At 40.5% G+C, this 15,191-nt stretch overlaps 1 protein-coding gene and 1 long non-coding RNA gene across 20 annotated transcripts in view; one reads left to right on the forward strand and one right to left on the reverse strand.

The window, feature by feature from the left end:
- The window catches only part of LOC309658162 (ELKS/Rab6-interacting/CAST family member 1-like), a 108,044-nt gene extending 103,843 nt beyond the window's left edge, over positions 1-4,201 (forward strand). Inside the window, 1 exon segment of the mRNA XM_082456462.1 lies at positions 3,958-4,201. Within this exon segment, the coding sequence (XP_082312588.1) occupies positions 3,958-3,983 (26 nt within the window). The 3' untranslated portion in view covers positions 3,984-4,201.
- Positions 1-15,191, reverse strand: part of LOC309658226 — a 477,715-nt gene that overhangs the window by 232,587 nt on the left and 229,937 nt on the right. For 7 of the 19 annotated variants that reach the window (XR_014262065.1, XR_014262066.1, XR_014262091.1 and 4 more), the window contains exon 2: positions 13,668-13,828. This is a non-coding gene — a long non-coding RNA (uncharacterized lncRNA). The other 12 variants (XR_014262104.1, XR_014262105.1, XR_014262106.1 and 9 more) reach the window with 12 other exon arrangements.

Below are 15,191 nucleotides of genomic sequence, written 5' to 3' on the forward strand. Positions count from 1 at the left end.
AATCAATCATAGAACTGTCGGAATTAAATAGAGAGAGAAATTAAAACACTGGAGTCACTTGGAGGGTTTAAGCAGCTCCACCAGAAAATACCAGGCATGGATTTAAAGAGGCTGCACGGGACTTGCGCTTGCCCAAGTTCTTTCTCAAGAAGTACCTGAAATAAGCCTAAATTCAGAGTTAATCAGATTGGCCTGCTTTCTCAGGTGGACTGGAATTCATTGCTCTTTCCCCTCAACTCCCTGATGTCAGTGGCACTTTCTGGAGATGAGGGGGACTTCTCTGCCTACTGCAGAAGCTCAGTTCCCCCCCCCCGGGCCCACTCCCTGTCTGAAATCCCACACTTGAGGCCAGATGCCAGCCTTCCCAGAACATTCGTGGTCTCCTTTCAGTTTTTGAACTGCTCAGATTGAGTCCCTGTAGACTCTTTCTCAGCCTGAAACCTGATCTTCAACCCCTTTCCCTGACCTCGATGGTTACCTTCCTACTTTACGCCTCAGGTGCTTTAGCCATAAAATGATATATTTGCCCTTAATTCTAAAGTCTTCTTTCTAAAGCTCTACAATGTGGTGGCTCCTTGAAAATGTTTCTCTTGCTGGTTTGAATTCTGTAGAGAATTAAAACCACAGCTACTCTAAAAGACAGTAAGTTACGTTGGATAAGGAAAGTGTGCTTTTGTAGTTAAGAGTAACAGGGATGGAAGACGACTTAGTATGTTTTAAGATACTTCTAATCCATTCTCATGAGAGTCAGGGGAAGAAGGGGAAGAGAGTTAATAAAATACCAAACGATTGTGACAAATTAAGTTCACCAAGATGTAGCTGATCAGTTACTACTTGAATAAGCCACACATATCCAATTCAAGTTTTCCTTTATTTTTCTGAGAAGGGATCCCAGTGAACTGAGTCCCATGTTCAGTAACTCCACGTTCAATGGCTTAGTCTTTAAAAACTGTTATGTTGCTGGAAGAAGAAATATTGCCCATCAGTCCTAACTGATGTTTAGCTATCACACACATTTGAAGTAAATTTATTACTTTGCCTGATCTCAGGGTAATACATTCCAAAGGGGCAAAGAGCACACGAAAATTTATGGAGTCTCCATCTTCTACACTAAAGTGTGCAATAAATTACATAGTATTTGGCCGTGAAATTCACAAGCCATAGGAACCACACCATTAGCAATGTATACAGTGGTCAACAGCAGGTAATGATAATGATATAAAACAAAACAGACTGTGTATGTTGGCACTGCTGCCAATAAAGCAATCATTAAATGCATTCATACGCTTCTACGTACGCTAGGTAAGCTCTTTGAGGGCTATTGCTATGAATTCGACATACCTGTCAGGATATTATAGCCCAGTTTCTATGGCCTGTACTCAAAGACGCTGAGAAAGGGTTCCTGTGGGTAAATTCAGACCTTTTCTCAATATAGAATTTGGTTAACATGCATTCTGAACAGCAACATTTCACACTGCTTTCAATTTTCCTACACTAATTGCCACCTCAACAAATGCAGGATTAAGTATAATGGATTATAAGAAGTTAGGAAGGAAAGATGGAAGAAGAGAAGGAAGGTAGAAAAAAGGTGGGTATGGAGTACTTCAACATTTATGTAAAGAGTGGACCTAAAACTAACCTGAGGTTACCCTCAACTATTAGCATATGCTATAGAAACTTAAATGAAAAAATTTTAAAAACCTGCAAGGGAAACTCAGAGTCTTTGTTTTTTTTACTTTACTGCATATACACGTCCATCTTAAATAGTCTATGTGCTTATATCCAATAAGAGAGCATTGTTTTGCAAGGCTATTTGGGTTCTATCAGCATGTAAAGGTCGGACAACTCAACTTGAGCAGAGTTAGCCTTCAGGTGAATAATTGCTTCTTTCAGGTTGTGAGCATTTGAATTTTCCAGAAATGTTTCCCAAAAATTTAAAACTAAAAGAGTCCTAGGACAGTGTCCTTTAGAAGTTTTATAGTATCAAGGTTTTTGGGGGAAGAGTATCCTTGTCGATTATCAACACAATGATTCCAAGCAGGTCAATTTATGCTGAGAATATTACATAACGGAACCCACTTCACCTCCAGTATACTGACAATGATCTTCCTTACTTCAACCTTGTGCTTCTTAGTAAAGTTGAAAATACTGAGCCAAGAACAGACAGTGACAATGCCAGAGACCCAGATGTACCTGTAGGTGCCTTCAGACAAAATCAGCCACCCAGGCTGAAGTCCTGGTTTAAAACATCCCAACATGAATGAATCTCAGAAACCATATGCTGAGCAAGTGAAGCCAGATCAAAAGGGCACCTACTGTAGTATTCAACTGACATGAAATTCTAAACTGGGCAAAATTCATCTCGAAAGATAAAAAACAAATCAGTGGTTGCCTTGGGGTGGGAGATGGGGATACTTTTGCAAAAGCCTAGGAGGAAACTTTCTCGGGTTTTAGAATTGTTATCTATCTTTATGGGGGTGGTAGTTATACAAATGTATACATTAATTAAAAGTCACTGAACCGTTAGCTAAAAATGTCTGCATTTTGTTGTATGCAAATGATACCTTAGTAAGGTTGACTACAAAATGAACCCAAAACAAAACAAAGCAGAAGAAAAACCTCTCAAGACCTCAAAGGAAATACACTGTTTTCTTCCAGGGTACCAGATTGGAAATAAGGCATTGGTGTGCTCTACCCTCAGATTATCCCTAGGATTATGTAGTCTATTTTAAAGCACTAGAGTCCCCTATCAGAAAAACTCACCCCATGTTTACTCACTTTGATTTCTTCTCTGCCTCTTCTCCCAAAACAGTGAAGTCATTTACGGAAGAAAAACCAGCTTTTTCCAACTTTGCATCATCACATATTCTTTCCAAAGCTATTACTTATGGAATAAAATTTGGCTACACTTTGTAAAACTCTAGCTTTTTGAGCCTTACAAATCTTAACGGTTAACCTACTGCCTCCATTGGAATTTGGGGAAAAAATTATTTTGCAAATGAATAGCTGAGATTTGACATTTTTGTTTTTTTGTGATTTTCTCTTCCCCTAAGAGAGAAGTGAGTAGGAATGAGAAACACATACATAAAGAAAAAAAAATTATCTTGCTGCCTTTGCATGGTTATAATTTATAGGAGGCCCTCTTCAACAATAATCTATCATCAGAATCAATAAAATATGATCTCCATGAAGGCCAGGCCAGGATATTTGTCTCTTTTTCAGCAGATTGCAGTACAAACCACATTCATGGATACGCTTCGTGATGATCTTTGTAATACTGTAACGGTTGACCATTTCCTCATGCCTTTTCACCTTAACTTAAACCTGCTTTTTCACTAATGACCTCACATTTCCTTCTCTATCACTTGGTTGTCGGCCTCTTTTCCAACTCGCATTTCACTCTGGAACCAAAGGAAGACTCACACCTTCCTGCTTTTTAGTGATACCTCAAGGTCATTACCGTATTGCGATCACCCTGAAGAAGAGCCAGACAATTGTTATTTCAGAGCCATCTGACAGTGTGTAGCTCTAAAAATTAACTAAGGACCGCATTTGTCAAAAATATCCTAGTTTAAGATTTTGGTAATACAGCAACAGTAATTCCGAAGTCACTGATGACAATCAGCGTGGGAAGCACCCTCCTTCGGGAAGATCCTTTGCCATACAACACTCTTTCCCTGTCAGGTGATAAGGAAGCATGGCCGTGCAAGCAAAGTAACCTTTTGTGGAAAGAAATACTTGGCTTCAAGAAGGCTTGAAGTTCATACGTTTTTCTTGAATTAGATTCCCCATTAATTACTTGATCCACAAAGAGGTAATTATCAGAATTATGTAAGCGATTAAGGAGATGCTACTCCACATTCTTTCAGCTTGTTGACCTTTCTCACCTTATTTCATGTGGCTATCTGAAACATCAGTGATTTACATGTGTTTCTTTCTTTTTTTTTTCTTTAACAGATTTGTGTGTGTGTGTCCCCCCATGATGAAAACATCATTAAAATCTCATGAATAGACTCTTAAGAAGCAGAGTCTACTTGAAGTCCTGGAAAATGTGAAAGCACTAATATTCATGGACAACTCTACACTCTGAAAGTTACTGCAAATTTTGCTGATCTCTATTTTGTCTAGGAGTTTTTCAAATTTTCTACCATGATTATTTGTTAGTTTTATCATTACATAATAAAGGCATTACATCATACAATCTTTTGTTATCCATTGCAGTTTTAAAACTATTCCTTTCCTTGTCCTCAGCAGATATGTCATAGATTATTAGTACACAAGCAAACACTTTCAACGTAACAGTACTTTATAGTGAGAAGAACTATACTGAGCTATCTCTATCCTAAGACAATGCACTAGAAAAGCACTAGGAATTCTTAAGCACTAGGAATACAGAGACGATCAAGGGGCAAGTTCCTTGCCTTCGAGTATACATAAATCATTATAGCAAATGCTTAAATAGCACTTAGTATATAACTCACCACAGCAGTCTTATTATACTCCTTTTTAATAGGTGAGCAGAGGAAGCCACAGGGAAGTCACAGGGTAAAGCCAGAATTTGAACCTACGTAGACTAGTACACTCTCCACGGCTTTAACTACTACGTTAAAATATATATATATAAAAGTTATATATATATATATATATATATAACTCCAAGTATTCCAAAGTTACAAAACACTTAGCTACCAAAATTCAGAAAGGAGCACACAAACTTGCATAGAAAATAAACATGTAAAAGTTCATAAATAAACCACAATATAACCTGCTCCACATAATATACTGACTGCAGTGTCCTGGGCCTCTCCCATCCTTAGGTAGCCGGAAATTACAACAAAATAATACTTTTCACTTTTGGAAGCCACACCATCTCTCATACCAACCAACCAATTACTTGCTTAGAGAGAAGAGGAAATTAACCTGAATATCATATATATATATATATATATATATATATATATATATATATATATAGCATTACTGATGTAGAATCATTGTTTAAAGACAATAACTTCAATAGCAGAAGGAACTTTACCATTGCAGGCTTCAGATTAACTCTACATTTCTCAGATTTCGTGCTAAATCATAAAATGCCATATTGTGTCTGAAGCTATATTTTCAATACTCCATTTTCTTAAATGGACTAGCAAAGCAGTAAATACTGAGGAACATTTTGGCTCCCAAATCCTAAAGCCATTCTGATTATGCCTGGGTGATCATGGGGACATCATTGGAACTACCAGAGGACTGGCTGAAATACCAGTGTTCTGGCCAGCTTATAAATTAGAAATTATACAGAATCCAATTTTAGTTTTTTGTTAAGTAATTCCTATGAGGCTTTTGGGCTGTCAGTGTAACGTCCTTTGATGTGTAATCTTTATCGATTAGATAGGGAACAGTGCCAATCCCCGGCATAAATACTTTCACAATCTGACACTGAAAACCCACTGTAGGGCATAGGACCTGCAAATAGGATATGAATCACACACACACATCCACTCATTCAGACAATCCACAAATATTCATTTTTAAGTCTACTATATGCCAATAATGTACTGGGCTCTAAGATGCTAAACCATGCTAAATGCTGAAACAGACATACTCAGTTCTGGCCCTCCTGGAACTTATTACCTACAGAAGTGCCTTCATTGTAAATGGTCAGGTCTCAGCCAATGCTATTATCAGAAGGTGACCAAATGATAGAGCTTGCTTTCTAAACAAGCTCCACACTCTTTGCTTTCAACATTTTTGCTTTCCTTCAAGGCACATAATCCAGTGGTCAATTTCTCCCAGTTAGGGAGGTTTGGGGAAAATTTACCCAGTGAACAATTCCTTGTGGCCTCACCCTTTCCTCACACTCTCCTCTGTGCTCTTGAGCTAAAGAGACCTGGATTAAAGTCACTTGCTCTAACCTTATTATTTTAAAATACGGCTGCTCCTGCTTTGAGGATTTCCACTGGACCAACACGGTAGCAAAGCAGCACTGAATCAGAAGCAGGTAAATTTCAAAATGACAGCTCTAAAAATATCCACTTTCCTTTTGTTCTCCTCCTATCCCTTTGCTCTGAACACCTTTGCCCTGAGGCGTTGCCTTTACCCTTCTCTGATTACTGCTCCAAAAGGGTTTCCAAGAGCGGGGGAGTATTTATGGTTTCATTTGCTCCCAAGTCCTTGGTGGAAAAGGATGCTTGCTTCCTGATTCTTACTAATTGTGGAATTCACATCATTAACACAAAAATCATCATTTACAAAAAAAAAAATTTCCTCAGCTTCCTATTTCTTCTGGGCCAACACTGAAAGAATATTTTCAAAGAAACAATATCCTCTCTCCTTTGCTCTTCTGAGTTTCACGTTCTTACCTCTAGTCTCATTTTCAACCCTTATTACGGGATGCATCACAAAAATAGAAGTTCTTTGTGCTTTCCCTGTACCAGCCAATTATTCTAATTTGTTCTGTCTCTAACGAACAGAATGCAAAATCAACACAAAGCCTGATTATGCGACCTCTTCCAAGGGAAAGGTCTGAGAGTTGTCTATTTACTAATGAAGCTCAGTGTGTATTAAGGGTTGACTGAAGCAATCATCAGGAATTTTCATCCCTTAAATTAGTGTCTTCCACCAGATGCACATCTTTCATCTAGGATAATATAACTTTTAAGTTCAGGAGACAGCTGGAGAAAAGAAAAGAACAAAAGGTAACCAACACAACATTTTAAGTAATAACACAGTAACAGCTATCATCCTTCCCTGAGGAATTCAGCCTACTTTATGGACACAATTTAGTACAAACTCATAAGAAAGCTAACAAAACGCAAAACCACTTCAAAATAGCGTAGAGAGGTAAAGGTCAAAAATTATTACTGCCAGGCCCAGCAGACAATGGCACCTACCGCAAAGAGCACAGGACAGGAAAACCTGGAAGCCTGTGTTCCAGTTTCGGTTATTCCTGTAAGCATTAGTATGATCTGAGTGAACTCAGCCTGCCCTGCTTTCTCCGTTTATAAAAACCTACATCATCCTCTCAGTAGAATGAAATGCCACATCTGAAAAGTTGCAGATCTCTTTAGAAAAGAAACAAAACCCATGCTTTCCAACCAAAATGGAATAATTCAGTCAATGGAGACTTAATAAAAATCTGCCATAAAGCAATTGTTTACTTGAAATCTATCTTTTGTGGTATATTTATTGGGGTAAGGAGTGTAAGGAAATCATAATTAGAGTTACCAATTATTCCAGAAATCAAGGTCATTAAGTTCAGATTCCAACTTTGACCTTGACCCAGGCTTGCAGAGATGTAAGATGTCCCAATACCTCATATCCAACATACATGGGAGAATCAAGGTATGCAGACAGATCCTCTTATGCAGTGGTTTTAATACAGGGTCTCAGATTCGTTGCCGTTCTTCGCATCCAGATGTGGGCATTTTCCCTTGAATTTGGGCAGGCTTTCCATGCCTTCAAACAATAGAGCAGGGGTCAGTAAATTATGGCTGGTGGGCCAAATCTAGGCCGCTACCGGCTTTTATAAATGAAGCTTTATTGGAACACAGCCATGTTCCTTAGTATATGTATTGTTTGTGTCTGTTTTCACATCACAGCAGCAGAGCTAAGTAGTTGCAAAAGAGACTGTATGGCTTGTAAAGCCTAAAATATTGACTGTCTGACACTTTATGGAAAAAGATCTCCAACGCCTGCAATAGTATATAATGAAAGTGATGCTATGTAACATCTAAGACTAGGTCATAAAAGGTCATGCATGATTTTGCATGATTCTCGTGGAATGCTTGAACCCTGGACACTCATTCTTGGGATACTCTATCTTGAATCCTAACTACCACGTTATGAGAAGTACAAGCCACATGGGCAGCCATCTATAGGCACTCCAGTCAACAGTCCTTGTTGGGCCCAGTCTTCAAGTCATCCCATCTCAAGGGCCAGACGTGTGAATTAAAATTATCTAGATGATTCCAGCCCCAGCCATTTGAATCCTCATGAGCTGAGGTTTCAAACATCAGTCATGGAGTAGAGACAAGCCATCTCCTCTGTGTATTGTTTGAATTGCTGACCCACAGAATCTGGGCACATATTAAAATTTTTGTTTATTTCACCACTAAGTTTGGACTTCTTTATTATGTAGCAATAGATGACTATAGCACTGTGTCTGTACACAGGAGATCTGCATTTCACAGAGCACATATTTAGATGTGAATGTTGACTGCTCAATTTCTAAGAAGAACGTATACACACATATAGGTACAAAATGTTTATGTATATGTAAATATTAGACCTATATAAACTAATCTATATTATCCATAAAATGAGGGGCCCTTGATAATGGCTAACATTTTTTTTCGGTATTTATTGTGTTCCAAGAACTGATAAATTCTTGCATTGTATGAATTTTCTCTTTTAACCCTCATAGCAACTCCCTGAGAGAAGTAATGTTATCTCTATTTTATAGATGAGAAAACTGAGGCAAAAACAGATAACACGCTCAAGAGTACTCAACAAGTAAATTTTAGAGTCAAGATTTGAACCCAAGTTCTCAAGTTTTAGATCCCTTACTCTTAGTCACCAAGCTATATACTGAGGAACGGGATGAAAGCTGAAGCCATTACCTCATGCTCAAGAAGTCAGACAGAAACTTAGCAGGTATGGTTGAAAGAAGACAGGACTTGGAGTCGTAAGTCCAGAGCCTGAGTTATGAAATGAATTCTCCTCTCATCTAGATATAGGTTTGTTTTTAGAAAATGAAGAAGAGCACTGTATATTCTGATTGTTAATTTCTGTACTTAATGATTACCAAAGAATGGAATTTTACCAGGAAGTTATTTTGCAATGACATAAATTATTGATTCAAAATCAAACCTTTATTATAAATTATTGATTCAAAATCAAATCTTTATTAAGTCTCCATTGCATCAGAAGTCTTTCCCACTCTTCATTTCCTTTTTAAACCCTTTTCTGTCTACTCTTGGCCAAAGCTTGAAGCCTAATTTAACATTTGGAAATAAAATAATGAAATAGTCATCACACAACAATTCCAATGCCTACTGAAATGGAAGGTCTAAATAATTTTTCAGATAATTTAGGAAATTAAAAATATTTACATCATAGATGCAAAGACAGAAGTTACTTGTGTAATAAAAATAAATGGTGAGACAAAAAGTTTCTGGTCAAGTAGATTTGTTTAAATATGAACACTAATCTGAGTTCTACCTCTGTGCTAAAACCCAGTGACAGGTTGCATACAGCTTCTAAAGGGATAGTTCAGTGCACTGGGTCAAATTCATGCCATAAAGTGTGGTATTAGTAGTAGTACTAGAAGACAGAGTGTGACTGTCTTCTTTGGGACATAGATGAAGACCCCAAGATAGACAATATCAAGGACAAATTATGTAGACTAAGATATTATCTCAGTCCTTGGAACATGTCATCCAGGATAGAACAAGAAATAGATTTATTATCAAGTACATGAAGCCAGAGACAGTGAGCAATGAGTGGTAGTTGGTTAAAATAGACAGGGTTTAGAAGTAGAGGCACGGATGTAGAAAACAAACTTAGGGTTACCAGGGGATTGTGGCAGGGAGGCTAAACTGGGAGATTGGGACTGAAATATACACACTACTATACATAAAATAGATAACTAATAAGAACCTGCTCTTCTTATTAGCACAGGGAACTCCACTCAATACTCTGTAGTGGCCTATTTGGAAAAGACTCTAAAAAAAAATAAAAGTGGATATATGTATATGTATAACTGATTCATTTTGCTGTACACCTGAAACTAACACAACACTGTAAATCAACTATACTTCAATAAAAATTTTTTTAAAAATAGGTTTTAAGAACCATAGTCAGGGAGCAGTGTGGATTGGAAAGACCTGGCAAGAAATATTTCTGCATCCTTAAGACAATGCTCCCCAAGTTGGCTATGGCAAGGGTGAGCATTTAAGAGATCTTTGACCTAAGGAGGACATGAGATGAACAATCTAACCCAATGTGCATGAATTATTCTCCTCGGTGCTATCAGAAATCAGATGGCATCCTAGAGCAAGGGTCAGCAGATCTTTTCTGTAAAGGGTCAGATAGTAAACATTTTGGATTTTGTGTACCATATGTCTCTGCTGCAACTGCCCATCTGCTGCTGTAGCACAGAAACAGCCATGCACAATACGTTAATGAATGGGTGCGGCTGTGTTCAAGCAAAACGTTATGTACAAAACCAGGAGTCAAGCGAGATCTGATCAGTGGGCCAGAGTTTGCGGACCCCAGTTCTGGGTCAGTGTTCACAGCTGAATGAGTCATGAGGCCTTAAGTTCCAGTTCTCATTGTACTACTTTCTACCTGGGTGAACTTGGGTTCATCCTTTTATTTACATGGGCCACTATATTAGTCAAGGTTCTCCAGAAAGACAGAACCAATAGCATGTGTATACAAGTGCCCATATATGTTGATAGATATAGATCTAGATATCGATATTGATACCTAGATCTATATCCATATCTATATAAAGATAGAGACAGAGAGAGAGAGATTTTAAACAATTGGTTCACACAATAATAGAGGCTTGGTAAATTCAAAATCTGCAGGTTAGGCTGTCTAGACTCTAGAAAGAGTTGCAGTTCAATTTCTATAAGTCTTCTGGCAGAATTCCTTTTTGCAACAGGGAGGTCAGTCTTTGTTTTATTAAGAGCTTCAACTGATTGGATGAGGCCCACCCACATTATGGAGGATAATCTGCTTTACTCAAAGTCCACCACCAATTTAAATATGAATTTCATCCAAAAACACCATCACAGGGACTACCCTGGTGGCAGAGTGGTTAAGAATCCGCCTGCCAATGCAGGGGACACGGGTTCGAGCCCTGGTCCGGGAAGATCCCACATGCCGTGGAGCAACTAAGCCCGTGCGCCACAACTACTGAGCCTGCACTCTAGAGCCCACGAGCCGCAACTACTGAGCCTGTGTGCCGCAACTACTAAAGCCCGTGCACCTAGAGCCCATGCTTTGCAACGAGAAGCCACCACAATGAGAAGCCCGTGTACCGCAACGAAGGGTAGCCCCCGCTCGCCGCAACTAGAGAAAGCCTGCGCACAGCAACAAAGACCCAACAGAGCCAAAAATAAAAATAAATAAAATAAATAAATTTATTAAAAAAAAAAAAAAAAAGCCCTTGAGTTTTCCCCCACGGAATTATTCACTTTATTCTTTCCATTTGCTAACACAAGTTAGAGGAGGTCTTCCTTCATTAGATCACTGGACAACTTCTTTAAATTTGGGGCATCGGCTCAGTGCAGAGCAGCACATATTAGGAATAAAGACATGTAAGGGGATCCTGTAAGAATACAAGAAAGGCATCAAGAGTCATTTTCCTTTGAGAGTTTTTCTCTGCTCAAACTTTAAAAGGGTGTGTATTTTATTGTAATAAGAGAAATGGTTCCCAAACAATTTTACGTTACTTCTTGAGAAATTCAGAGATGCAGCTACCCTTCTTCAATCAGAGGGAGGCATTTCTTCTCAGAGGCTAAATTTAGGCAAGAGACATAAATTTTGGACCTGAGCAAGATAATAAGTATAATGTCCCTACCCATTAGGGACATTAAAAGCCATTTAAGATATTTCAAACAAATATTTGTAGATTACTTCGGTGCATAGAAGCAATACATACAAGCAAAATTAACAGTAGGGTTAGAAGACACAAAAAGATACAATAAAAGAATAGAAGATGGAAGCTGGAGAGGACAGTGAATGACGGGTACACAGCCTCAGAAGTACAAACGTAAAAGCAGTTTCTTCATACCTTAAACCACTTAAAGTCCAAATGACTGGTCTCATGCAATAGTTCACTCAACAGCTTCAGATAGGCAGTGGGTAGCAGAATGGAGGAAAAAAGATAAACAGGAAAGAGAGAAAGAAAAAGGCATGCAATTAAAAGCAAATTATTTACAGCCACTTCAAAAGGTATTTTTTTCAGTTTCTTACACAGCTCAATACAACCTAGCAATCGCACTCCCAGACATTTACCTAAATGAGTTGAAAACTGATGCCCATACAGAAACCTGCACATGAATGTTTACAGCAGCTTTACTGACAACTGCCAAAAACTGGAAGCAACCAAGGTGTTATTCAATAGGTAATGGAATAAACAAACCATGGTATGTCCATTCAGCGGAATATTTTCAGAGATAAAACAAGATAAACTCTCAGGCCACAAAAAGACATGGGATTACCTTAAACACAGAGGCTAAAGGAAAGAAGCCAGTCTGAAAAGGTTACAGGAAAAAGATCAGGGAATGGGGAGATGGGGGAGAGATGAAAAGGAGGAGCATGGGGAATTTTCAGGAACTGAAACTATTTTGTATGATACTGTAATGGTAGATCCATGCACATCACCTGTAATTCTTTTCTGAAAGATCAGGCTCTCTTAACCTCCCACTGTGTCCTAATAATCCATAAGCACAGGGGACACCCCGATATTTGTTTCTCAACTCCTGGGCTGCCGTCATGATATCAAAACAATCATGCCCCATGAAAATTCATGCTGAGGTATCATGGCAAGATCCTCTGCTACTTTGTAATTCTCATATTCAATATTTATTGACAGTTCAAAGTAGCAGAAAAGAAGAAGGGATGTTAGCTTCAAGCACTGGCTGGGCTCAGAGAGACTGTTTACTTTAGGTCAGAGAGAGTGCGTATTTATTGCAGAGAAGAAGGAACTAACAGAAAGTGAGCAAAGATTATGTGAAAGAAAATTAATGGAGACAGATTGCAGAGGAGGGAACCAGAGCTTAAATCTGTGATAGAAATAAGAAGTGAGCTTGGTGAAGGAGAGACAGTATCTCCTCTGAGTCAGAAGAGAAGATGACAAGAACACAGGTAACTGCTGAGGTGATGAAGGTAACTGAGGGGTCCCAGCATAGACTTGGTTTCAGTAAAATGAGAGCAGGACAATTACATAGGAGTGGGGATTGGAGTGATAGAGAAAGTACTAAGGGACTTAAAAAAGAGACATACTTGTTCTGAAGAGAAGGAAACCAGAACTTTTCAAAGTCACAGAGCAGAAAAAGCAGCAGCTGTATTCTGCACAGCAGATATATACAGCCTTCACAACAGACTATCTCAAGGAAGCTGCAAGATGCCTGGAAAGTACAAAAATGATGTCAAGAAAGGTTCTGCTAAAAGTGACAATTTTGTAAAAACTGACTGGAGAGTGTGGCAAATGTTAATGGTGAAATATGGGGGATGGGTATAAGGAGGTTCACTATACTATTCTCTAGTTTTGTGTACCTTTGGAAATGTTTTATAATAAAAAATGTTTTTAAAAATTACCTAGCCATCGTATGACCTCAGGAGCAATGGTTATCTTCCTCGGAAAGCTCAACAACTTGCCAGAACTTTCCAAAAGGTTTTAGGAATTTCAGAGACACAATTGCATACGGATACATACACTCTAGAGGACTGCAAAATTCAATGACAGGGAGGCAAAAAAAGTTTCTAGTTGACGAGGATTTGTCCCAAATTTGTTCTAAGGAGTGAGAAACACAAGTGAGCATTAAAATTAGGCTAAGTGTGTCAGGCGTGACAAACAGGGCCAGAAGATGAAAGCGATGAGGACAAGTATTTCAACTAAGCATATGCCTGAAGAACAATATTATAAAACTTACTTCATCTCCAGAACTTCCTCTAAGTGTTTTCTTCTCTCGGCCCGAAGGTTGGTCACATGAGTTTCCTTCTCTGCCAGTGACTGCTGAGTGCAGGACATCGTCGCCTTCATGGACTCCAGCTCCTGTTTTACCTTCTCCATGGCCATCAGTAACTCCTCCACCTACGATCAATACAGAAAAGACAGAAACTGAGCATCTGGGTCAGGTATAGTCAGAGGAGCTGGGTGGGCAGTGGGCAACGCCTGGGTCCACAGAATTGAAGACACACCCATCAAAAATTCTGTACTCTCGCAGGATCAGACATAAATGGCAGTGAAAGAAATACATCTCTCATCTTCCCTCCACTATAATTCTTCTCAGTTTAGGTCCAAAAAACCCTCATTTTCTTTTTGACAAATGTAAGGGCATCAGAAGTAACAGTGTGCCAGAAACAATCCCTTCTAAGGAATTTATTTGGAAACAGTCCAGAAACTTCCATGGAAATAACAATACAATGCAGATAAAAATATAAGGAACAAAATCATAATAAATATTTCTAGAACGATTTTAGGAAATAAAAGCCATAAACCTGACTAATACCAGATGCACAATAAACATAAATGAGTCATTTTTATTCGTTCAAACTAAGATTCTTCTGTTTCTACCATTACAAACAATCTCTTGTTAAAGAAACAGCTAGAATTCAATCGGATAATTTCCTGCTCTAAAGCTACGTAGGTAGAGATTTTCTGAGGAAGGCAAGAAGAAAAGAAAAAATATATATGACCAGATAGAGAAGAGACAGACGCTTTTAAAAGACCTGTAAAGGACTTCCCTGGTGGCGCCGCCCGCGAGGACCGGGACGGCCGTCCGCGCCGCCCTCCCTCCCTCCCCGGCCGCCGAGGCGAACCGCGGACAGGCCGCTGGCGGGGTCTCCTGGGCCGTGCGGGCAGCCCGAGGGCCTCCGGGCGGGAAGCCCACCTGTCCGCGGGCGCCAAGCTCCTCGGGGCGGCCCGCCCCGGGCTCTGCGTGACTGGCCCCCTGAAGCAGCGGCGGAGGCGGCGGCCCACTGTTTGCGCCGCACCGCCTCCTACGGCAAGAGGGAGTAGACAGACACCGCCCGCCCGGCGCCTGCCGTGTGCGCGTGTGCGCCCGCGCCGGCCCGCAGCCCAGAGCCCACGCCCGCCAGCCCCCAGCCCCCGCCCGCCAGCCTCACCTACGGCTCCGCCCTCCCCGGCGGCACGCTGCCGGGACCCAGCCAGGGCCGTGAGGAGGAGCGGGCGGAGGAGAGCCGAGGGGCCTAGCGCCAGCGACGGGCGGGAAGCTCCAGGCGCCGCCCGACCCCGAGCTGCCGCCACCGCGGCCGTCTCACCCTGCTCAGGGCTGCCGCTGCCGCTGCCGTTGCTGCCCGGGCGCCGTCGCCGCCGCCGCCACCACTACCGCCGCCGCCGCCGCCACCACCACAGCCACAGCTCGGCCCGGGCGCCCGACGTCACCGCGCCCCGCCCCCTGCGCGATTTCCCAGTCCCGCCCCAGGCCGACGTC

The sequence above is a fragment of the Balaenoptera physalus genome (genome assembly GCF_965194825.1).
Source record: "Balaenoptera physalus genome assembly, chromosome: 3".
In the NCBI taxonomy this organism is placed as follows: Eukaryota; Metazoa; Chordata; class Mammalia; order Artiodactyla; family Balaenopteridae; genus Balaenoptera; species Balaenoptera physalus.